This window comes from Argiope bruennichi, chromosome 6 (assembly GCF_947563725.1).
Source record: "Argiope bruennichi chromosome 6, qqArgBrue1.1, whole genome shotgun sequence".
Classification (NCBI taxonomy): Eukaryota; Metazoa; Arthropoda; class Arachnida; order Araneae; family Araneidae; genus Argiope; species Argiope bruennichi.
In genome coordinates this window covers 6,270,085-6,297,531 of record NC_079156.1, presented here as the reverse complement: position 1 = coordinate 6,297,531, position 27,447 = coordinate 6,270,085, and the positions used below count along the sequence as shown (strand labels likewise).

General features: G+C 27.9%; 1 protein-coding gene across 1 annotated transcript in view; it reads right to left on the bottom strand.

Moving 5' to 3' along the window:
- Positions 1 to 27,447, bottom strand: part of LOC129971230 (uncharacterized) — a 398,163-nt gene that overhangs the window by 121,466 nt on the left and 249,250 nt on the right. The window contains exon 9 of the mRNA XM_056084816.1: positions 1,513 to 1,725. Coding sequence (XP_055940791.1) covers positions 1,513 to 1,725 — 213 coding nt within the window. The remainder of the gene's footprint in view (positions 1 to 1,512; positions 1,726 to 27,447) is intronic.

Genomic DNA, 27,447 nt, shown 5'->3' with positions numbered 1-27,447 from the left:
TTTTTTATATAATCCTTTAAAAATACTTATTTTTTTAAAAATCTATCTCTCTGTAATTTTACTTCTAAAAATATTAGCTACGCTAGTTTGTAAATCAGGCCAGAAAAAATAATTAGAAATTGTGTTTGCAAAAAAAAAAAAAAAAGTTTTCAATTATTATTGCTGATCAGATTCAAACGCAATTCAGTATTTTCATTTAATAAATTCTGAAGGAGGACAATAAATTCTAACTAATAAAAAACTCAATTCCGTTAAAGACGAATAAATTTTTTTCATTTATAAGCCATTCCCATTTATAAAACACTGCATTAGAAAAAATAACTGCAGTCATTTCATTTAATGCATATAAGAACTCACAGAAATTCCAACACGTACTGACTTATTACTCTAGCCATTACTTTAAAGCAAAATTCCTATAATCCGCCAATGAATGGATTTGATTAGATAATATTAAATTTTTAAGATTCCAAAAAATTAAACAATTCAATTCCAGTGAAAAAGGAAAGGTTAAAAAGAAAAACGGAAATTAAATGTTAGAAATGTATTCAAACAAATTAGCAACAAAACTTTTAAATGTTAAATGTTTTGTTAAATTAAAAAAAGTGAATGGATAAATAAAACAATTTTATTTTACCCAGAAAAAAATTACCAATTATTATATTAGTGAGAAGTGAACTACGTTTATTTTATGTAATATGAATATGCAACATTATGTTATTTAAATTTAAATCAAAATTTGCAATTCCTATTTTATTATGATTTCCATCTTCATAATGGTATGTAAATGCTGATTTCGTTCACTGTCACATAACCAATTTCGATTTTTAAAAGGAAAGAGAAATTTATAGGATCTATCAAATTTACTTCCAGATAAATATATCGTTATTTTTTTTTTCTTTCGACAAAACAATTGTACTTAAAAAATGTATATATTTTGTAAATTTAGAAGAAAGTATCTCCTTTTGAAAAAACATTTAAAATTAAAACATTTTTAAAATTCACCATATTTATAATTAAAGAAAAATGCACATGTGGAAAATGTCAAATATTAAATTTTAATGAACCAAAACATCTAATCAAGATTTAAAACTGACAAGAATAAATCAGCTTAAATTCTTTTAACATTTTTCTAGACTAAGGACTAATACATTTTTATGCCATTTATATTTCAGAATAGTTGAAGTAGCTATGGTGTAGTACAAAATTCTTAGAAACATTTCAAAGCATCTATTCCAACCCAATAGTCCTTAAAACAAAGTAAATTTACATTAACCAAAGCATCTAACTGAGGAGCCCTAAGTTTTTTTTTTTTTTTTTTTATATTTTGTAAATCATAGAAAATAACTACACTCATACGGTCGTTCATTCATGCATGTTTCTTAGAAACCGTAAATGATTCTTACAAAATAATAAATGAATCGTTTCAATATCGGAAATATCACCGTTACCTGTTGCTTCTCGGATAATCCACCGTGCGTTATTCCGAAACAAAAGATGTAAATAAACACTCACGCTCTCTTCGTCGTGACGTCTGAGAAGGCGCTGTTCCGTGAGGCACTGTTTCTCCAATGAGCGGATCCAGATGTTGTGCCAGCTTCGCTCCAAGTGTGCGGCGGCCCGTCGCAAGCGTTTCGATTCGGCGACTGTAGCGCCCTCCAGCGAATCGCACTGCCGGATGAGGGAAGTGAGTTCCTTGCCGCGACCTTCGATCTCGCGCTGCAGGATCTGCAAAAAACAATCAAGTGTCAGAGGTGCGGATTCGCTCACGAAACATCAGAGCAGCAGATGTACCTTAACATATACTCTTGGGAGATTCATTACATTTTTATTCATTGTTAAGAATATAAGACGATTTCTGATTATTTCAATAGCCCCACGAGGAAGACTAGCGATATCTGCTCCTGGTGACCACCGATTAATTTAAAATAGTGAAGTTGAAAGCTTCATAAACGATGAGTTGCAGCCATTCAAACGATGAGTTGCAGCCATTGAAGTCTGTTTTATTAATTCTTTGCTTAAATTTTTAAGTGTTAAGAATACCTTACTATGAACAGGACTGGCAGACTGCTTAAAAGTTTAGAGTACTCTATTCCAATTCTATTATTTTTTTCTCAATGAAATGGACAATAGATTAATTGAGAATCTAAGTTGAACTTTTCAGATCAACAGCCCTTGTGCAAATCTCAAGAATATACAAGATATGGACTCTCGTCGTTACCCAATAGCTAATTCCTAAAATGTTACGTGTATTTCAAATTAGATAAACGCTTTAGATGAGTAAAGAATTATTCTTATCTTATTTCAATCGATGAATGTAACGCTGAAAAATGACTGGATATTTAAAAAATTTTTACATCTCCCCCTGTTTTTAATATATAATCAAAAATATAAGCACTATGAAAATTCCGATAAAAACTATTTCTGAAACAATCTAAAAAAACTAAAATTATTTCTGAATCAAACTAAAAAAGCACAATTGTATTTAGAGAGCGCTAATGCTGCTACTACAAAAACACAGACGAACATAACCAAAATAGTAAAATAAAAAGGAATAAAAAATCAAAAGTGAAACCAAAAATAAAATAAGAATCCGGACTGAGGACTTTCTTAAAGGTCACCCGTAGGCAGGTATTCAAAACAATGGATTTTTTTCTGTAAACATTTTATAAACAAGTAAAGGGTATTCCAATAGGAACAGCTTTCTCAATGCTTTAGCCAATATTTTTCTACATTACTATGAGAAAAAATAATTAAACCCAATTTAATAAACGGTTGGAGATATATGGATGACTTACTTTTGGTAAACTTAGAAAATACTAATATTGTTATTAATTGTTGTACAAAAGATTTAATTCTAACCGTAACAAATATAAATCAACTTGAAGTTACCTATCTGGATTTAAAAATCGAAATTTATAATGGTAAAACATTAGTAGTATCTACGATAAAAGGGATGAATTCAACTTTAAATTAATTAAACTCTGTAATTATCATTCTAATGTAAACTCTAAAATTTTGAAAAATTTAATTTTTTCACAATTTATCAGGATTAAAAGAATTTGTAATAACAAAATTTCTTATATTGAAGCAACAAGCAATCTCATTAAAAACTTAACTACTAATGAATTTCCCAGAAACTACTGCAATATAGAAATTTTAATAAAAGAAGAGCTGGTTAGCTTTTAATCTTTTGACACAAATAAAAATAGACTTTCCGTTGCATATTAAATAACTCAATAGATGGCGCTGAGACCATTCAATTTTTTATCACTTTGAATGACGTGGCATTTCTAAGCAGGGACAGAATAAGACGGGCGAAACAAGAAAGAACAAGATGGGACACTTTATTTGGTAGATGTTTTACCTGCTACTTTCTTTCCTTTATGTTTTAATAATTAGTTGTGAGTGTTCTTTTATAATTTATATTATGTTAATGTAATTGTTTTATTTCTGTAAAATATGGTATATCTCTTAGGCCTCAATTTCAGGGGATTTATATAGGCTCAATTTTAGAGGATCAATATTGTTGGACAAAAAGTCAGACCCCTCACAGAAAAAATCACTTGTTTTGTATCCCTGTCTGAGAGTAACCCTTGAGAAAGGCTTCAGGCCGGATTCTTATTTTATTTTTGGTTGCACTTTTGATTTTTTATTCCTTTTTATTTTTACTATTTTGGTGTTATATTATATATATATATATATATATATATATATATATATATATATAACCAATCTAAAGTAAGAAATAGAAAACGAAACTAAAATGAAAACGAAACAAAACAGTTTCGAAATCGCAACTAAAAATTATTACCTATTCAAACAAAAAAGGAAAAAAAAAAAACTTCATAGTACAGTACACTCTCGATTATCCGCAGAATTGGGTGGCAGGGCCGCCGCGGATAACAAAAATCGAGGATAATCCGAAAAAAGCTAAAAACGGGTACAGCAAAAAAGAAAACAGTCATTCCAACTTTGAAAAATCGTTTTATGTACAATAAAACGTAAAATAAACAGCAGGAAATGTCTAATAAAGCTTAATATTTTAGTATATCACTCAAAACAAACCTAAAATGCATTTTGTTAATGAAAACAGAAAAGTGCTTTGTATTTACGAGAGGCGTCAAGGATACACAGAAAAATTAATACATATGAACTGTTTTAATACTGTAATGTATTATGTAATTACAAAAGCATAACTGTAAAATTGCACCTTTTTGAAAAAATCTGTCAAAAAAAAAAAAAAAAACTTTGTGCGGCAGGCGCGGATAATCCGCACCGCGGATAACCCTCCCGCAGATAATCGGGAGTCTACTGTATTTAGAGAGCGCAACTGCAGCTACTTCTAAAACACAAATGAATTGATACAAAAGTATTAAAATCAAAAAAACCAAATAAAAATTAAACCAAAAAAAATATAAAAAAGAATCCGGCCTGAAGACTTTTTCAAGGGTCACCCTCAGGCAGGGATTCAAAGAAAGGGATTTTTTCTGTGAAGGAAATGCAGACATTAGTCTAATAATGATTCCTCGTGACCCGAAAATCCCCTGAAATTAGACCCAAGAGATATACCATTTTAACAGAAAGGAAAATACAAAACAACAAATAGAAGAAAATAACCACTACTAAGTAAAAATACAATAACAAAAATAACAATAAAAACAAAATTACCATAATATAGCACTAAAGGAAAAACGAAAAGGCAAGACATACATTCTGCAGTCAAGGAAATTTTAAGCTATCGATTGTGATTCCCGCTTTTTAAAAACACAAAGCTAACGGTAATTTAGGGGAAAAATTGTAGGCTCCCAGCGCCATCTATTGAGTGATCAAATATGCAAGGAATTTTTATCTAAGCCAAAGGATTAATCCCAAACCATACCTTTAAAAAATTGACATTACAGTAATTTCTAGGAAATTCATTTTTAATTAAGTTTTTAAGGAGGTTATTTGATGCTTCAATATAGGAATTTTTATTATTGCAAACCCTTTTGATCCTGTTAACTTGTGAAAAAATTAGATTTTTGAAAATTTTAGAGTTTAGATTGGAATGGTAGTTACATAGTTTTGTTATTTTAAAGTTGAATCCATCCCTTTTATCGTATATACCAAATATTGTTTTATCATTAGAATTTCGATTTTTAAATCCAGAAAGGTAGCCTCAAGTTCATTTTTATTTGTTTCTTTTAGAATCAAATCTTTTGGATAGCAATTAGTAACAATATTAGTATTGTCGAAGTTAAAAAAAAAAAGAAAGAAAGAAAAATAATTAAATATAATTTAATAAACGGGTGGAGACATATTGATGACCTACTTTTGATTTTCCTATTAACTTGATTTTAATAATTTTGTATATATATATATATATATATATAATGGACAAGTGATTGGCCATTAATTGGTTTGATTTTTCTCGCTTTTTCTTGGTGGATCTTCTTCGAGGTAGTCTTTAAAAGGGTTTAAAATCATCGGAAATATAAATGTGTTCAAAACTTCATAATTCTATCAGTATGAAGAAGTATGAAAGTTGTTAAAAATATGTCAAAAATATTTTACTAAATTTGATTAATAGAAATGTCAAACCGTATAAAATTTTGAATTTAGTAAGTTTTGCACATTTATTGACAGAAAGAACATAAAATACGATTTTTCATATAATTTTACGCCTTTTCTTTTAGTTGGAAGTATATCCCTCTTTAATGGTTAATATTCGTAATTGGATTATGATTAGACTCAATTTTCTATGCATATATGAAGTTTAAGTAACAAATTTGGTTAGTATAATAACAAATTATCGTGTTAAGTTAATATAATAGTTAAATTACCATGCTAAAATCAGATTCAAGTACAAGTTTCTTATTACTAATCAGCTGTTATAAATATAATCTATTAGGTTTGTATATTTATTTCTTCGGGTTACTTTATAGTAATATTTTAAACTTAATGGAACTGAAATATGAAAACTCTCATTTTTAGCAGGAAAATTTGAGCTTCCTAATAGTTAATATATTTAAATCTTTTTTAATCCTCTTAATTTAATTTTACAAATTAAAACACATTTTTTATGTGTATTCTTTAAAATTCTTAAAATGAAACCGAACTCACTTTGCATCTATCTTTTTTAATAAAGAGAAAAGTTTATTTTCGCATAAATTTGTTGCGATCCGGGTATCTTCAATTATTATTATAAAGAAAGCGTATCTGAAAGTTCTGAATCATCTGAAAGTTCACTTTTAGTTTCTAAATCGTTTACAAATATACATTTTTATAATATAATTGAAATGTGAAATTCAAATTATGAAGGAAAATACGTCTTTGTTTTAATACTATTTGGGAAACATCTGCATCTTCATGTTATCAGAGTCGATTACCAGCTTCCAATAAAGCAAGTGCATAAAAATAAATCTTGCGAAAAAGAACAAAATAATTCTCCTAACAGATGTGAGCTCTTCACCAGATGGTTTACTTTGCTCTCACTGTAAAACGTGAAAGCAACGAACTTCACAGAAGTATTTTATAGCATTAAATTCAGAAATGATACCAATATTTTGTAGAACACAATTAATAAAATCTACGTTCCTTGAGATTTGTGAATGATTCCATCAAAATCAAGGAAATTTAAGTCTTTTAAAAACTGTTCAATTTCTTAAAATGAGTTTATCTGTTAATGATTGGGCCAGGAATTAGTTTCAGGTAGAAAAGAAGAGGCCCAAAATAATGGAACAATGAATATGAATTTAAATTTTGCATAAATTTAACAATGTTTGCAAAAAAAATTTTAAATATTTTTTTTTATTTTAAACAAATAAAGAAACTATTACAAAGATCTCAAAAATCTAAAGAAATTATTATTATATTTTCGGAATCATTTTTATAAGAAAGGGCAAATGAATGAATAGTTAATTGAATAATAAATATCTTCGTGCTCTTCTTAAAAAAATTCAGAATTAAAATGATTAGTTCAATGAAGTAATAATTTATATTAAATAGACAAAACAAGTATATATATATATAACCACAGATATTTAAATAAAAAAAAGTTTTTTTTTTAATTTTAAATATAGATTTTAAAACAAAATGATTCAACAACAACAAAATTATTTTTATCCAACAACTTCCTATTGTTATAAAGCAAGAAAAAAATTCATTCAAATCTATGATGAAATAAAGCAAATTAATTTAGTTAGATAATTTTCAACGGTTAAATCATTATGACGAATATTGCTTCGCTATCCTCTCCAGTTCCTGATTCTAAATGAAGAATCATATATAATCTATATAATACTTCATCTTATTATATAATCTATATAATACTTCATCTTATTATATAATCTATATAATACTTCATCTTATTATATAATCTATATAATACTTCATCTTCTTATATAATCATATATAATCTATATAATACTACTAATCTATATAATACAAAACTATAAAATAATCTGTTAACGATTTCAGTAAGGAAAAAAAATGATCAACAGTTTTAATAAAATTCTAATGACCCATACGAAACTTTGCCCTAAGTGAAACTAAAATCAAACTAAACAACTGACGAAAAAGAATTTATAACTGAGCTAAGGTTACGAAAGAAATTTTCTAACTTAAAACACTTTAATGTAAGAGAAATAATCAACAACAATTCGAAATGTTGTTAATCTGTTTCTGTCTGAAATGTTCGTTCCTTGAAACTAATGCATTCTTTTTACTATTATAAATCAAACAGCAGGGTGCCAGGAGTGCGAAAGAATATAATTTAATACAGTGAATTAAGATTGAGAAATATTTCACCATGAAATGAGAGAGAGAAAATGAAAGCCATAATGCGGTAAATCTAGATCATTTCAAAGTGCATGTAGTGACTACACCCAAAACAGCCTTATTAAAAGAGTATTCTCATGTCATTAAATGGATTAAACATTTCTATACGATCTATAAATATAGTAAATTAAAATGATTTCTTTAAGACTTTTCTAACAAAATTGTTTCAAAAATATTCAATTAAATTGTTTTGAACAAAAAAAAAGTTAATTTTGTAGCAGTTACTGGAAATTAATCTGCATTTAAGCAGAAACTTGAAATGATATTCTCGATCGAATAAATCGAATGTAACCGTCTAAAGTAGAATTCGATTTAATTTGTTCAAGAATGAATGAAATTCTGAGTTACGATTTTAACCCATTCACAGACAATGATGTGTACGACATGCGCATCGCATTACTGAAATATTTGCTTTAAATCTCTAGTTAAATGAAAATATTAGTAATTTAAAGCTAAAAATCCCTTAGAAATGCTTCAATATCTCAAATGTCCCTCATTTTATTACAGGAATTAAAACGGCACAATAAGTATCCTCAAAAGAATGTGTCGTAAGTAAATTCATCAGCAATAAGTAAATTCGTAGATCAAGGAGTTAATAAAAAGTTCCAACTCATTCAACACTAACCACCATTGAAATCAGCAGGTAATGGCACTGGTTATGTCTAATTTCATTTAAATCTTTTATGCAAAACTTGATTTCATAATTACCCCCTCAAAGCATTTTTGGATATCAAATTATGATAAATATTAAAGTCGTATTAATTTAGTAATCTTACATTAGCTCTGTATTTTGCGTGAAAGAATCTTCCAAAAGGAATTAGGTTCTGTGAAACATAAGGCCATTTAAAATGTAATCGTTTGGATAAAACGTATTTTTAACTGGCTATTATCTATATTTTCACTTTCTTATTCGTCACGTAAACTTCACAAAAAATAAACAAAAAAATCTTTTAAAATTCGAATGCAATCGTGCAATTAAATATTTAATGAAGCAATGATGAAGTTTAAATTTTATTTAAACAAGGAAGAAAATTACTGAAAATTACGTAAAAAATTTTATTTGTCAAAATTAGAGGAAAAAATACACGATAAAGAAATATATTTAATTAAAAAGACAATTTAAAAAAATTTAAAATACCATACAATTCTATTTTTTTATTAATTCAAGTTATAATGGGAATATGCAAGTATGACGCTTGATTAATAAAACTTTCATGTAAAAAAATAGCTGCTCCGATGAGTACATTTCCATCTACCAGGCGGTCTGCAGAGAGAGCGCGAATACATACAGTGGCTCCCAAAATTGAGTATACACTATACTCATTCTTCTTTAATTTTATTCTTTTTTATTCTTCTTTTGAACATTCCTATTTATGGGTAATATTTATAAGAACGACAAAATATACATTAACAAAAATATTAGGCTAAGAAACAAAACGGAGGAATCAATAATATTTTTATCACAGTAATTTTTATGTCAAAGTTACAAATTCCAAAGTCACAAAATTGAGTATACATCTAGCAAAATCTGTCAACAAAAAGAGAAAAAGATAAATTAATATTTTGTTGCATACCCTTTTGCATTTAGAACAGTTTGTAAACGGTGTGGCATTGAGTTGACAATAGTTTGATTCGTTTCGCCGGATATTTTCGACCATTCTTCTTGTAATACTCTCTTTAAGTGTTCCTTGCTCCTAATATCGTGTTTTTAAACTGATTTTCCTAATTGTGCCCACAAATTTTCAATCACATTGAGATCTGGAGATTGAGGAGGGGTGTGTAATTGCATTTTATAATTATACAACAACCATAACTTAATTATTTTAGCTGTATGTTTCGAGTCATTATTTTGTTGAAACAGAAAACTTGACGCTAAACCCAAATTCTGGGTACTCTGTTTTAAATTGTTCTTCAACATATCCAAATATTTAATTTTGTCCATGATTCCATCAATGAAAACTAAATTTCCCACTCCTTTTGCAGACATACATCCCCATACAAAAGTGAACTACCTCCATGCTTGACAGAAGGATTGGTGTTTTTAGGAAGAAGTTCAGAATTGGGCTTTCTCCAAACATAACATCGACCATCACTATCAAAAACCTTGAACTTACTTTCGCCACTGAATATTACTTGATTCCAGAAGTCAGGAGGCTTTGAAATATGACTTTTAGCAAATGAAATTCTTTTCTCTCGATTTACTTTGGAAATGATTGGTTTTGTTCTGGATACGCGACCCTTATAATTTGCTTTTTGAATTACTCTTCGAATTGTTTCTGCAGAAACACACTTTCCAATTGTTCTTGAAGTAGATGTAGCAATTTTTGTATCACTCACCTTAGGATTGTTAGCTACCTCTCGAATAACTCTTTTCTTGGTCGTGGCACTGAGGATTTCTTTTCTTCCTCTTCCAAGTTTATTAACAATTTGTCCATACATTTTATACTTCTGGATAATTTTTTCAATACGTCCGTGACTGCGTTGAATTTCCCTTGCAATTTCTGGTAGAGATTTACCATCTTCAGACAATCGAATAACAAGTTTCCGAATTTCAACATTTCTTTCATTTCTGGAGCTCATTATGATAACCAAAACGTTTGTTTTCGCTTGGAAATCAATGATTGTCAATTAAAGTAACAAAACTGTTTTACTTATTCATTTGGAAATAAATAATGGTAGTCAAGTCGCATATTTTATAAGGTGTATACTCAATTTTGTGACTTTGGAATTTGCAACTTTCACATAAAAATTACTGTAATAAAAATATTATTGATTCCTCCGTTTTGTCTTTTAGCCTAATGCTTTTGTTAATGTATATTTTGTCGTTCTTATAAATATTAGCCATAAATAGGAATGTTAAGATCAGAAAGAATAAAATTAAAGAAGAAAGAGTTTAGTGTATACTCAATTTTGGGAGCCACTGTATATAAATTTGTTATTAGAAGATATATTCAGTATTTATTATTCATTCTTATCTGTTTAAAAACAATAGCACCTGCTTTCATGTTTTCGTTAAATATTTACATAATAACAGTTAACACACAAGACACAATTAAAACAAAAATAGCAAATTTCAATAAACAATTTCTACTTTTACGTTACCTTAATACTTAAGTACTCATTTTTCCACATCATTTTAGTACTGAAGGGACAGTTCATAAGCTTCATCTTCTTGCTCAATTTTTATTTCTATTATTTAGAATCCAATTTTTATTATAAATAGTTTTTATAAATATAATTTCTCGAAGGTTGTTGCTTATGTACGCATTAAAATTTGTGTAAAACAAACTATACTTGCTTTTAAACTTTAATATTAGAATTGAAATAAGATAAGACAAACAAACATATTCATGTCAATACCATAAGACAAATAAAATTATTTTAAACCGATAAATATAAAGGTAAATCTAGCACATTCATTTTTCTAATATCATCTTTTTCAAATCTAACTTCAAAACAAAACTATATTTCAGAACTGCGCTCCAGCAGACACTTAGCAAAGAATAGAAAGAAAAGAAAGATTTATTTCTGTAGTTTTCAGTCGATAGCGGTTTCAGGTAAGCATTTTAAAAAATAATCAACTATCCAAACTTCTTGCCATATATATATAAATATATATATATATATATATAAACCTTTATTTATTTAATTATATTAAATGAAGCGTAGAATGATTTCGTGTTCTTTCAAGTAAGTTTATACTCACTAGACAGGTGCATCTTTTCAATGACAGTTTCGTTATTTGCGAATCTATTGCGAAAACAGCCGATAAATCAAAAGAAATACAAAGAATCTCTGTTTCATGCGTTTTACTCAAAATGCTGGCTTTCTAGAACATGCTCTCATTTCAAAACCAGCATTCCATTGAGTTCAGTAATACATGTTAATATATTTTTATATGGAAGGAAAGAAACATATTTTCCAAACTGTATGCTTTATGCAAAATCCACACTGACAAAACGTTACATGAAAAATGAAAAGCACACTTTCTATAGATCAGGAAATACAATTGCTCCTAATCTGCTGAATTTTAAATTCAAATACGTGGCCTAGTTTCGGTAACAACAAATAGAAAATGACGAGTACTTGGAATGAAAGGCGCAGACAGATTTTTAAAGCTTTAAAAGAATATTTGCTAAACATTTTCAATGCGGGTTTCGGACCGAAAAGTTTGATTTTCCTTTTAGGGATGATTTATTTTATCAACGGAATTTAAATCAGTGCGTCCAAAGTCAAAAAGAGTTCCTTTTACTAAATCACACATGATTATTGAGATCCTATCCATTGACATCTTCTCAAATTGCAGGAGGGAAAAAAATCTATCAGCAACAATTGTTCCCGGGTTTAGCAAGCAAGGTAACAAAAAAATGTTCGACTTCCATCAGTGAAAACTAGCTCAATTGCTTCCGTGTTGCGCACGCCTACTTCCTTCCGACTGTTGTCAGCAAATGATCTTCAACGTTCGAAAGCAGATGGATTTCACCGAACACTTTTCACTACAGGACAAGTTTGAATTCATTAAAAATCAAAACAGTAGGCATTTTTAAGAGATGAAAATAATTGCTGTTCTCCTCCAAATATATCAAAGAAACAATGTGTAACACAGATTTTTTAATATTCTTCAGCTCACATTAATATATTAAAATGTGTTCATTACCGCAAAATGAAATTTGTAAGAACAATGCAAATATGTAAATTATACAACCATTGAAAAAAGTAGAAAACTCTTCAAAAATGTTAATCAACATTTTATTAACTTATTAGTACTTGAACGTAATGATAATGGAAACATCTAAGAGAACTCGCTCATTTTGACGAATACGTTATTTAATTTAGTACGTTCAATGATATATTAAAATATCCAATGCCTAAAAGGATACAAGGGGTTGAAATATTTTTCTTTTATTGAAGCAATTGCTCGCATTTGAAGAATCTTTTGTATAGGATTATTTACAGGACACGCGAGTTTCGATGCACACAATTCAAATATAAATATGGAAAAATGAGTAATATTCCAAATAACATTTTTTAGACAAAAATGAAAAAGAATCATATATATACGCTGAATTACTTCAAATTAAAGATGGGTCTATTTACAGAATAGTACAGAATTGGCATAAAAGTCTCTGTAATTAGAAATAAAGAAAATAGAAATCGTTATAAAATAATGTAAACGAAATTAAATAATCGTATGTAAGCTATATGTTGCGTGTTTATATTCAGTTAATAGCATAATATTTATTCGCAACGAACAGGAAGAGAAGCTTCGCATTCATTCATTTACATATTGGAGATCTTCGACTGAGTTTCAGAAAAATTTAGCTAAATTTATTGCATATCTAAATCTAAAATGGTCATCAGAAATCTTTTTAAAGAATAAGTAGAATGGGTTACAATTCTTGCTTATTATTCTAGTATATTTATTACTGCCAACAGAATAGTTAAATAAAAAAAATAGTTAAGGGATGAGCCCAAAATAACGTGAAATCTACCAGAGAAAATTGTTGTAGCCATTTCAGTCCATAAATAAGTGGGGAAGAGCATTCAAGCAATATCTATTTCTCATTACATAAAATCTTTTATGATGAATCCGATTGAAAGGTAAACTTTCTGCTCTACATTTCACTATTATGCCTAACGAGCATTAAGTAAGGGAAGACGAAAGCGCCGTGAGACAAAGAAAAGTTCTCAAGGACAGCTATCCAATTTCTTTCACGGGACTGAAAAATCAGAAACCGTAGCGAACATTAAGGTGAGATCTGGCACACGGGTGCTAGAAAAAAATATCTAAATACACTTCTTATATCAACAAAAGATCTTCAAGCTTGTGTATTATGGGAGGAAAACATGAAGTGATCTAGAAATGCAACGTTTGTTTGTTTCCAGTGAAGATAACTTTCCTGCTTCGTTGCGTGACTGATAGTCGCGATTCACTTTGTAACTTGCTATTAAAAATTAAGGTATCATGAGAGTCCTTTTATTGCGTTTCACATTCTCTGTATCTGATCGCAATTCTGCAGCAGAGCGTGGTTAATGCATTGAAACCATGTAAAAACATACCTAATTTATATCACATTATTCACAATATCAGATAAAAGAAAGCTCAATGTGACGAACTTAGAAATGAGACACGACACAATCTGTATATTTAATCCATTTTTTCCAATATTATTCTTTTGGAATAAAATTTTCATAAATCAGAAATTCTTTCTCTTGTTTCATATTGCTTCTCAAAGATCCAATCTTTTGAAAGTACGGTCTCCTTCGCATTACCCAGCTCTCATTCTTCTTGAATTTCGAGATAATAAAAATGATATTTGAAAGCGATAGAATTTTAATTTAGAAGTAAAATTCACATGAATAATGTAAATGCTGCATAATTTTGAAAAATTGCACCATTGAGAAAAAGAATAAAAAAATTTCTTAAGTTGGAAATTTTCTTTTTTCGGATAAAAAGTACGCAGTTCTCTAAAAAATGAAATCACCTTTTTCAATTTTTTAAAGGAGTTCTTTTTATTTCGAAATTTTCTATCCCAAAATAACAATAAAAACCTTAACATTAATAACAAAATAACATTTTCATCAGCATATACGGGAAAGTTGAGTGAAGTGGGACAGATTTCACATAGAACATGAAAACTTTAGTCAATTGGATTGGTTATATACTTATATTATACTTGGTTAATTATATCTGAGAAAAATTCCGGAGAAATTCACATTAAAACAGCAGAAATCTTTTGGGAACATATTTCCAGAAATGGAATAATTATTTCTCAACATCTAGATTAGCATGATATGATATAGTTTCAATATATGATTTAATTCATTTTTCAGAATGTCAATTTTTTATGATTGAAATAGCACTTTAATTGCTTTATTAATGTGGAAAAAGATCGATTCACAATATTTTAGAAAAGATGTACAAAAAATTATTGGGGGGCGAATGTGCTTACAAAAATTCGACTTTCAGCACTAAAAATTGTCCAAAATAGTTAAAATATAGGTTTATCAATTCTTGAAAATTAGACATATTACTATAAAACCATTTGGGTCAGATCAGCGAATATATCTAAATGTTATATTTCATCTTTCCATGGCTGTTCAAAAAGAAGCTGAATGAATGAAAATAATAAATAATGTGAAGAATTAAAAAAAATCAACTCGATTCGAATCGTTAGTTCGAAACATCGCAATTTCATACGATTTAAAGCTTGATTCATCTACTCCTTTATTAGTATTAAACCTGTATTCACCTGTTTAAAAAATTGTCTATTTATAGATGCAATAACGTGCGGACGAAAAATATACATATTTAATATTGCAGCAATGCATGCGGGAATAAATGCAATAACTAAAACAATGGAAAATATTATTGTAAAATATACTAAAAATATTTTTAAAAAATCATTACATTTAGAGAAAAAGGTTTGGAAATAAAATTGATACAATTGAAAATTATTTTTTTTTTCTTTAAATATTAAAAGAGGTGCAAGAATCACTTTTGTCCATTAATATACTTCCGAACTTAATGAAAACTTTGAAATTTTAATTAATTTTTTAATTAAAAATGGATTAAAATGAGTGCAAAAGACGTTCTTAATGAATACCAACTACCCATAAAAGATATCCGAGCCAAATTTTATGAATCTAAGTTCAGCACACACATACAGTGTTTTGAATAATGTTTAGCTTGTCCATGTTCCATGCCATGATAACCAGTCTGAACAAGCTATCATACCAAAAATGTACACAAGACAGAAAAGTTTATGAGAAAATTACTTTTTCTCATAAGAATAGTCCACAGCTTATTAGTACATGATAACATTCTTTCAGAAAACCGAAATTGCAAACAATAATTAGTCTTTCTATCCTTTGATGACTAATAGTACTAATTATTTGTTGAATGGTATATTTTCATTGATATTCGCTAAAATAATATAGGTATGCGTACAAATGAACTAAAATTAGTAAATGGGGAGAAGTTTATCGAAACGTGGCATAAAAGGAAGTAAATGAAAAAAGAATATTATCACGATTTCGAAAACTTTGCCCTCAGAGAACCATTTGTGTTTCTTGCTAACAAAATTAATGGCGCCCTCTATAATTACAGAGATACATCAGTAAAACATCACGCTTGTTATTAAGGTTTTTGGAACAAAATATACAATTAGTAAGGGTTAAGAATCGGTATTTTTAGATGCTGCCTCACAAAAATTGCACGACAAAGAAGATAATAAAAGGTATTATATTAAAAAAAGGCATTTTCTAGTATTTTTTTTTATTTTCTAAATATCTGTTTATAAGAATATTAGTCAAAATGAAGCAAAAAATAAAAATTAATTCGAAATTATTTTGAATCCAATTAATTAATTCGAAATATTAGTGAAATGAAAGTTTCGAAAAATATGTAGCAATAAATAAACATTTAATCTGTTTTTTATTAAATTCCAGATAAAAATTGCACCATAAAAATAAAATCAAACTTCTACAACTTTGCGAAGATTAGCGTTTTCTTCCATAAATAGAAGAAATGAAAGTATTTTGTGATTCCGAACATGAAAAATGAACGAAACGTCTTTGCGCTTTCCAACTGTAAACGAAACTTATCAAAATTATTTTTAAAAAAAAACGAATTACTTTGAACTATTAATAAAAACACTTTACAATAACGAGAGAATAATTACAGCAAAATTTTCATAACTTATTTATTTTTACTTTCTTATATACATAGTATAGAGAATGTATAGTAATCATTAAAACAATTTGAACTCGATATTTTGACGAATCTCCGCGCTTTAGACTCTCTGAGTTGTCTGTCTGTGACAAAGAAAACTAAGAAAAATTTGATATACGGTCTTTACACCGAATTTGCAGATTTCTATTAAATTTTAAGTAAAATCTGTTCAGAAGAAATCCGGCTGTTCGAATATAAATTAACACTATAATTACAAAACGAAGAGAACTAGATAAAATTCGGTACACAGATTTAACATCTATAGTGTAGACATGTCAAATTTTAAGTCAATCCAATTATGGGTTGACTGTCTGTCGGTCTGTACTTTCAGAAGCATGTAAACGTGATCATTCAAAAACGCCGCGATTTAAATATATTAAACTCGGTGAGGGATTTTTTGACTACAAGTGCAGATTTGTATTAACGATTTCCTCTAATCTGCCTTGAATGAATCGCCTAAGAAATACATAGTAAAATGCTAAATTCACTCCAAAACTAAATATTTCGTAACTGTACTCCAATGCCAGGTAAGGTGTTCTCTGGTATGACAAGCTCATTAGAGAGTATCCGAGAAAGTTTTGTTGAGACCACTCCTACTGGTTTTAACTATTGATTCCGTTATAAAAGAAAAGTAGAAAAAATATTACATAAATACCTTGTTTTCATAAAAACTATTAGTATTCAATTACATTGATAATGTTCCTTATTTCTCCATTAGCCAATTGAAAATAACATATTCATACAATATAAATATAGCACCTGCTTGATCAATTACCTGAAATAAAGATAGCAGGCATTCAAGCCGCATCCCACGCATAATTATTTCATGGCTCTATTCAGATGCGAGATTGTTATCACAATCTTCATTTGAATTTTAAATGAAGCCTTGAAATATACAGATATCATAGGGGTTAAGGAAATTCTTACCCTTTCACATCATAGCGATAACCATTACCCCCAAGTAACCTCTTGCGAGGTTTATTGAAAAAGAAGTAAAAAAAAGTATAAAAAAATAAAATTATTTGAATATGAATTGTTTCGTACGGTTACTTGTTAGAGGAGGCACGAAGATGGGTCAGTCCCACAACCGGAACTAAACGTGAAAATCTATCTATCTTGTTAAACTAGGAAAACTGCCTTTATGTATTACAATATCTCTCAGCAGGGGCTCCCAACGAAAACAATAATAAAAAAATTAAATCCACAAAAATTAAGTGAATTATTGTTTGCAAGGAATCCTTTTTATATTTAAACTTGAAATAAATAAATTAAGCGAAGTTCCGCATTGAAATATTCAAATTCTATATAACATTCTTTAATATTTATTTACACTTGATAATTTTTATTCATACTCTAATATATTTTCTCTAATATATATTTGAAAGACCGATAACTTTAATTTAAATTAAACTAAGTAAACAGCACGATATCAGAGACTAGCCGCCTTTTTCTACCAGTTTTGTTCGTTCAGATGATTGACTTTTTAAGTTGTTAAGCCATGAATAGTGAAATTCTTTTTTTAATTCACCTTTTTATTTGAAACGAATGAAAAAACGAATTGAATTGAATCAATGTACTACAAAACAAAAGGGGAGGTGAAAATCTCATTTCGGAATGAATGTCGAAAGAAAACAATTTCTTTTATCTTAATATTGGCAAAAACACACAATTGAATGTTATGATGGATATATTTGAATTTTATCATAACATTCAAAACGTAGTTTCAGATGCTTTTGACCACTCTATTTAGTGTTTTCCTCAAATACAGTAATTATGGGCGAATAATCTGAAAACTGGATTTCCTGTTTTCTTTAGAAGATCACTGACAAAGCCTTGTGTTGCGAATAACATAAGCCAATAAAATCTTATCTTCCATCTTTAAGATGAAGTTAAAATTTTATACTTATACTGTATTAAAAAAAAGAAAAAGAAAAAAATAGTACAGAAATGAAACCTATATAATAAAGTAGTTATTAGAATCTTAAAATAATGTTAAAACCATTTTTGTGAAATAATAGTTTTGGAAGATATGATTATCATTTTCCATAGGTAAGTCAAAATGATTGCACATATGGAGATGATTAAGCTTATTTTCATGCTGAAGTAATCTTTCTGTTTGACAGCTATTTTACATGTTTCATCTGAATGAATGGAGTTTCTAGTGACACAACGAGCTCTCTCCAAAGTATTTCTATAAAATTATTTTGCAGCTTCATAAATTATGAATGAAAGCGAATATAAAAACATTCAATGAAGCAGTTTGAAAGTTTCGTATAGTGATTTGCTAACATTTGACTGATGCCATTTCACAATAAATATTATGAGCAATCTCTGTGCCACATAGATTAACATTTTATATACCTAGATTAGATTCTTTGAATGACCTAAAATTATTTGGTAGTAATGAGAACGAAATAGTGTTCTCTTTCCCTTCTTCGTTTAAAAGTAAACTAATTATCCAATCATAAAATAGTGTCTAAAATGACTGTTATTAACAGAAGCTACGTTTATGTTTAGATTTTGTTGATTTTTTATTAGCAAAAAACAATTCATGGTCAAAAGCTAAATCCACAATTATTTCTAATAACTAAACAGTTGACATAATAATTGTTTGGTTAAAAAGGATTTAAAATTCATTCATTCTAAAAATAAACTGAAATTGAATAAAAAAAAGGCGAAATGATTAATAAGAAGAAAAAAATCATTGAAATGAAATATTATTAACATATCAAAAGATGTTATTATTAACACCGCAAAAGATGTTAAAAGGAAAATAATACTTTTTCAAATAAAAAATGCTATAACAGGATATTTTTTATAACAAAGGATTTTGAAGGTATAATAATTTCTAAACTGTCATTAAATATGGGGATATTACCTTTTTCCTTTTGTACTAATTAAGAAAGGTAAAACATTCTAGATAACCGTTCAGATTAAACATTTTTTTATATATAAAAGTTAAAATCCTGCAGTAATAAATAAAATAAACGAATAAAATTGCTTTAAAGTTCCATTTCTATTCCGTTCCGAATGTAGAATTAAACATTAATGAATCATTATCAATATGCTTAGCAAATAATGAGGTTTATAACTATAACATCAGTGTTTGCATGATGAAGAAAAAAAAAGGAATTATTTTTAAATGTTCGTAGGGAACATAAAGCATAGAATAAATTAAAATTAATGATATATAAATTAAACTTTTTGCCTCCAATAGATCATACATGTATATTCAAGTATACATGTGACATTATAAAGTTGGAAACTGAATTTTAAAAAAAACTGAGGTCATGAAACACAACTTTTTAACTTTGGTTTAAAATTAGATCACTTTTGACGTATCTAGTACAAATGGAATGAAATGCAAGCTATCACAAGCAAGTTATCCTGGAAGGTTTTTTTTTTCCTTCTTTTTTCTTTCTTTTTTTTTTTTTTTGCAAGGCTGTAATCTGAGAAAGTTATCGAATTTAGGAGTTGATTAACAACTCGGGTCAAGAAGTCGCAAACAATGAAAAACTCAGAAGACCTAACGTGAGGAAAGGTTACATTTCTTTTTGGTACATCTTTCAAAATCGGGAAGTTTGTGTTAAATGCCCTGCAATTTAAAAAATAGTAAAAATCAAAATAACAAAACCTACGAAAAAATACAGAACTGCTTAAACTAGAAGAAACATATTTCCCTGTAGCGTCTGCAGAAATAGATTTATATTCACATAGAAATATCAAGTCTTAATTCTCAGTTTTTACAATGGAATTTTTTGAATTCCAATTTATTTTCTAATAACTTCTTAATCTATTACAGAGCTTCAAAAGTGTTGACCTTAATAATAAAAAACCCCACTAATTATTATTTATGAAATAAATGTATACCTTTTTTTAAGAAGCTGAAGAATGTCAATCTCTAAAGTGAAATTAAATCAATCATATTTTTTACCTGTTTAAATGCAGCATTATAGTCAATGAAATCGTATTCTTAAAGAAATTAAATTACATGGAATTAATATAACTTAATAACTAATGAAGTGTAATAAGACTTCAATATACATATACACAATATAAAATGTGCAAATATTTTACATAGACAATTGTAACAATTAAAACCAGCAGGAGTGGTCGCCTTAAAATTCTTGTCTACTAATAAACTTGTCATACCAGATAAAGCCGTACATAGCACTGGCGTATAATAGTTACGTAATATTAACTTTTGGCGTGAATTTAGCATTTTTATTGAATCCGTAGTGTCATCCTTGGCGAATTATTTGACGATTGATCCCTGGCATGTGTTAATAATTTTCAAAATTTGAATTTGTATTTTTGACAAGTTTTATTCAACGGCTGAAACAAAGATTTGACACAAAACTGCACTTGTTGTCACAAAATCCTATACCTAATTTAATATATTTAAGTCAAAGCGCTTTTGAACTATCGCATTTACATGTTTTTGAAAGTACAGACCGATAGACGGTGAGCCCTTTGTTGCTTTAACTCAAATGTCAATAGGTATCTACATTACAGATGTTAATTCTGTATATCGAATTTCATCTATCTAGCTCTCTCCGTTTTGTAACTAGCTTGGTATGTTACATTCGAACAGCCGGATGGCAGACTTCCTCTGAATAGATTTCGCTCAAAATTTTACAGAAATCAACAAACGTCATGTAAAGACCGTATACCAAATTTCAATAGTCTAGTTCAAAGCACTTTTGAGTTATCGTTATCAAAGACAGACAGAAGGACGGATGGATATTTTCTTAAAATATGTTTTTCGAACTTAGGAAGGTTTGAAACTTGGAGACGCGTCAAAATCTCGAGTTCCAATTTTTTTACGATTATGATATACTATGTATAATAGAAAGTAAAATCAGGAAAAGAAATATTACCGAAGACATAATAAAAGCTTCTAGAATACTGAATGAGTAATGAGAGATCTTTAGAAATTAAAATTTACATTATTATTTTGAAATAGTAAATTATTCAATTGAGCAAAATTGATTAACATAGAATTATGAATGTAAGTTTAGAAGAGAAAGTTGATGAATCACTAGTGTTATTTTACATTTTTCTGAATGTAGGATGAACTGATGAAGTGTATATATATATATATATATATATATATATATATATATATATATATATATATTATTGAATAAAAACTTTAAATGTTTGTATCATTTTCAAAAAAAAAAAAAATTAGCAAAAATCTGAAATTATTTGACAGTAAACTTTACGTTAAATCAATAATATAAATAAATATATAGAATAAAAACAGGAAAAACTTAATTAAAAGTAATTTCGAATAATTAAAGATTAGTAACTAAACGAAATAACAAAAACTTTGCCTGCATATAGAACCTTAATTCGTAAGCAACACAATTCTGGTCCAACATACATTTATAATCGTTAAGAGCATTCAGAAATTTTATTCGAGCGAACTGAAAATCCCCATTTTTTGTTTCCTGTTTCTCTAACTAATGCTTTCATTTCTTCAGAATATCCCAAAATATTCAAATGCTGACAGCTCACACCTTAATCTTGATAGAAAGTTGCAGCATATCTTTAAAGAGCACATATTTAGGTCTTCTTCAGACATACATTGCTAATAAACGACTTGCACTGTAATGTCGATCCCACTCAGGTTCACGAACTCTCCTTACATCCTTGTCACCCGTTATCTAAACAAATTACACCCAGAAAGTGGGCATCACAGAAAATGTGCGATTCTTTTTTTAAGTGAACTCTTCATGCTTTGAATGCACAGTATTAACTGGTTCAGCTGGAGGCAATAAACAACGAAAAGAGGGAAGGAAGTTTCGCACGATTTTGATTCCTCAGTCTAGAATTTTCTCTTATGCTATGCACACCCTAAACAGCAAGGGAGTGTGTTATATAATCATATATTTATTTATAGGGCATTAGCTCAAGATGCACAATATTAAATAGAAAGGTTTATAATCGTATATATAGAATCGTAGTTAAGGAATTCTTAACTTCATAGCGGTATCGTGAAAGTCTACACATAAGATAACATCTTAACACGATATTTATATACAAGTATATACATTATTGAAAATGACATCATGACAAGGGTGCAAAATTCTCTATAGGCAAACCGTTCAAACATGAGCTTCCAAATTTGCTATATAATTACTTTTTGAATAGCAATAAAAGCAATTTATGAAAGATTTTTTCAAAATTTATTTAAAACTATTTGATATGTGACGTTTTGTCTCTGTAACAATCACTATAGTCTAAATAACATTTTTGCCCCACTTTAAATTTTAAGTATATGAATTTAAAGTGGGGCATATATTATATTAGTTTTATTTACATACAGTGCTTTTTCTCTAATTTTAATAAAGTTTCAAATTAATTTGAAATGTATTCTAAAAATTCTTTTTAGTACTAATTCTTTTAAATGTACAATACTTTTTTTGTTTTATACAGTATTTAAAATTGTTGTGCATATTTCTTAATATGTAATTAAGAATAGGGTTTAAAAGAATATTCAGATAACGAACCAGCTCTACAGCATTCAAATTTCCTTTAATTTTTTTAAACTTAAATACACTTAAATTCCAAAATAAAATGAGAAGTAATGAATTTAAAAAATACTAATCAAAAATATAAAATATGACTTTTATATGAATAAAATTTTGAAAAAACAAAACGAGGATAAAAAAATTTCAAATAAGAAACATATCTAATAGAAAAAAATAATAGTTCCTTCAAAAAATCAAACAAAAATAGTGGATTTTTAATTTGGTAACATAACATCCACTAATACGTGCTTTAAAGAGCTGTCAAGAAATCCCTTGTTTTATCTTTCCTTAAAGTAATCTATCAAAAAAACGTCTTGTTTTTTTGAAAAGCAATTAAAAATTTGATGTAAAATTCAGACTTTGAAAATGAGATAATTTTTTGACAGTTCAGAAAGATAGAAATTAAAAATCTTTGATGTTTTAAAATGGTGACAAAAAAATTCCTTGAAAATGCCATTATTTTTAAAGATATTTATATTTGAGAGTTTATAGTTGCAATGAAAATACTGTTCAAAATGGCTCTAATTTCAAGCAAATTATAAATAACTGTATAAAACGAGTTTGAAGTTCATCAAAGTAAAGTCATTCATGAAATGTATTTAATTCAAAATTTGTTTTTATCTTTTTGAACTAAAACACCAACATAAGCTATATCTGTCCATACTTGTTTAAAATAACCCCTGTTTCAAACTATCGTAATAAGCATAATGACAGAATTCCATTAAACGAATGAGGTTCACCTCTTTTGAATTTAGCCATTGGTATTAGTGTCTATCACTGAGGCATTTAAACTATAAAAATCAAAACATGTCATCTATCTACCTGTCTAACAATTTCGCACTACCGAGTAGGCATGGCCTTTTTAACAATAATAGCCACGCAGACAATTAAAATAAGAGGCAGCCACAAAACAATTTTCAGAACCGGAGTAATACACATTTCAAACCCAAACATATGAAACCCATAATCAAAAATCTTTTTTCAACTATTAATATGATGATCGGATTGAACTTGATTCTTATGAAGTAGAGTTAAATTAAATAATTTATTATAAGTTCACGACCGTAATATTTTCCTAAAATGAACTTAAGTAAATATTTTTTTATTTTTTATTTTTCAGATATAATTCATAAAATCCTATGGTAACTTTTATTTTTCTCGCTTACCGGCTGTAAACATTTTTTTAAACTGTTTCATTTTATATTTGTCTTTCAAAATAAAGTGATTTCAGAATCATTTCAAGCAAAAAAAATTTTGAACGATAAAATAGTTATCAGAATTCATAGGAACAATTGCATAATTCATGCCCCTAAATTGATTGTTGATTTTGATTTGTTTGATTTTGATCGAAACTTCCAAATAAATGCACGACTAATCTGTCATTTTAACATGATACAGAAGGTGGAATTTAGGTTCATTGAATGAAATGCGAACTGCATATTTATTTCCATTTCATAAATTTTTAAGGGGTGTATTAAATAAATAAATGAACAAAAACTTTTTCCTTCATCAAAATAATTAATAATTTTCCTTTCATAATCATTTCTTGAAAGTGTGTAACATGATTAATTTTACAAGTTGCAGTTGTGCACAAATGATGCGAAATCTCTCCCTTCTAAAGATGTTTTGTACAGATGTTGCCTTTAAAATCAATGGCACAATTATTTCATGATTCCTATCAGATAAGCTCAGTCGCTTACAGTCATGTATGAAAGTGAGAATTAAAAAATGTGTAAAAAGACAAAAAGCGATACTATTCTATTTCTAAATTAAAGCACTGCTTTCTATGTAATAAAATACCATCGCAGCCGCTTCGTATTGGGGGTAATTACTTTCATGTATGGTGACTGGTCCTGGTGGCAAGTAAGAATAAGAGTGTTCTTCTTTATGCTCACTGGCGATGACAATCATAATTTTGCATGAGGCGCACGTGCTGTTCAAAAGAGGGCTATTTTGCTTTTGACCATAGAACCCAAAATAATACTGTAGGCGGTATTCAATTTTTATCAAGCGAAGTGAAGTATAGAATAACATATATACTGATAAAAATGCGTGTGACAGTTAGAAATTTTTGATTAAGAAAGAATTAAAATTTTAAATGAAATACTATAAAAAGAAAATGTTTTAAATTTTAACACAGAATTTTTATAGAATATATATATATATATATATATATATATATATATATATATATATATATATATATATATATATATATATATATATATATATATATATATATATATATATATATATATATATATATATATATATCCAAAAATGAATATAGAACCACTAAAATATCGAAAAACTAAAATATTCGTAGATAATGTCATTAATATAAATACAAACAGCCCATAAAAATTCCGAGAGTTTTATGGATTCTTTCTTGAATTAATATAAAGACATAAAGAACTACTACTAAAGAAAGGACTATTAAATAAGATAGCCGAAAATAATCAATTAAGAAATGAATTTAAAAATTTTATTTATTCAAAATCCACAACTAAAATCCTGTTCAGTTTTACATATCTCCATTATAAAAAAGCGGAAATATACTTTCCAGCTGAAAAATATTACTCTAGCGGAAAAATACTTTCTATATCTGATTTGTGGAACAATTGCTATACCGATAAGGAAGGATCGAAAGCTGTATATACAGTATATGTGGCATATTCAAAGAGAAAGAGTGCGATTAAATTGTATAAAAGCTGACAAGTTTCTCATTCAGGAATAATAAGAATATATGAAAAGTACATCATATGTTTGAAATTCCTGATTAGCTTTTTAAATTATAATATTCGTCTTTATAGTACCCTGTGTGTGTGTGAAATTTAAGACACAATATCACAGCAATATAGCTTAGAAAATTTTACATAATTTAATGGGAAAATAATAAATAACGAAAGGAAAACTGAATTCAAATTTTGGAATCTTTACTTCATTCAGCTTCTGACCTAAAATTTGCGTATATACAATTAGGCACTAACCACTAATTACAATAACATATTATTTTACCAAGCAACATTTGAAAAAAATTGCTATTTTTTCATCCGAGTGCTTTTAATCTATTCATTAATTATGTAAAAAGATGCAGCATTATGATTTCTCTTATTATGTTTTCTACAATACATACATCGCAAAATGAGCATTCCTACTGCATAATTGAATCCAATTATACTATGTTTTTATATCTACGAAAGATGGTTTTTAACATATGCATTTGATGATGTTTTTCCAAAAATGGAATTTTTCTTATTAATTCGAATATCAACAGAATTTTTTTTTAAAAAATTGTAATGTTCTGATTATTTAAGATATTTACAGACGTTTGCTGACACCTATTTTTATTTATGTATGAGGAAAAAATTTTCATTCAAGCTGCGTTCAAATGAAAATATAAAGGAAAATCGCCAAACGTTTTATATCGAGGAATCTCATAATGCTTATTACTGACTTCAAGAGGTTACGCCGCTGAAAGAAAAATCATCAAACCTATTTAAAAGAAGGAAATTCTTCTTTAAAGGAATGCCGTAGTAAATGTCCACTGGGCAAAGAACTGGAAACAGTTCATTCGGAAATAGAAAATTATTTTGCTTTAAACGAATAATGTCCTATTTTGACCCAAAATCCAAATTGATAAGTAGGTGGGGTTTTTTTCTTATACTGATCACTTAATGAAACTGCTTGTTCACACGTCCAGTGATTGGTAGCGAAGTTTACCGGAAGTTCATCTGTTCAAATAATTTCATCAAAAAATGGGTTAGATGTTTTTTTTTTTTTTTTAAAGTTTACAGTACAATACGTTTCAGCATCATTGGTTTGCATTTTTTTTCTTTGTATTAAGAAACTGAGTATATTTCAAAATGTAACTTTTTTTCTACTCTTTTCTATCGGGTGCAATTTATTAGTAACAATATAATTTGTTTTTGTAATAATCGGTTTGCGTGTAAAATTTATACTTTTTTATATAATGTTTCTCACACATAAATAGCGTAGATCTAAAACAAATATGACGCTCGATCTGTAAAATAACATATAGTATATAAAATGTTTGGTATGGCTTGGAAATTTAAAAACTAAAGGCTAGTTTTTTTTGTTTGTTTTTTAAATTCTGAAAGCACATTCAAGCTTAAATAAACTAAGAATAAGTTTTTTTTTTTTATAAATCTAATCATTAGATTTATAAGAGAAAAGTTTAAATAATTTTACAGTAATCTAGTTCAAACCACATAGTTAACATGAATGTAATTCCATACTTATTAATCTAAAAATATTAAGCAATGGAAGTCAAATGCTGTAAAATAAATTCAAATCAGATTCATTTAGAAGAGAATACTGCCATAATAACGAATA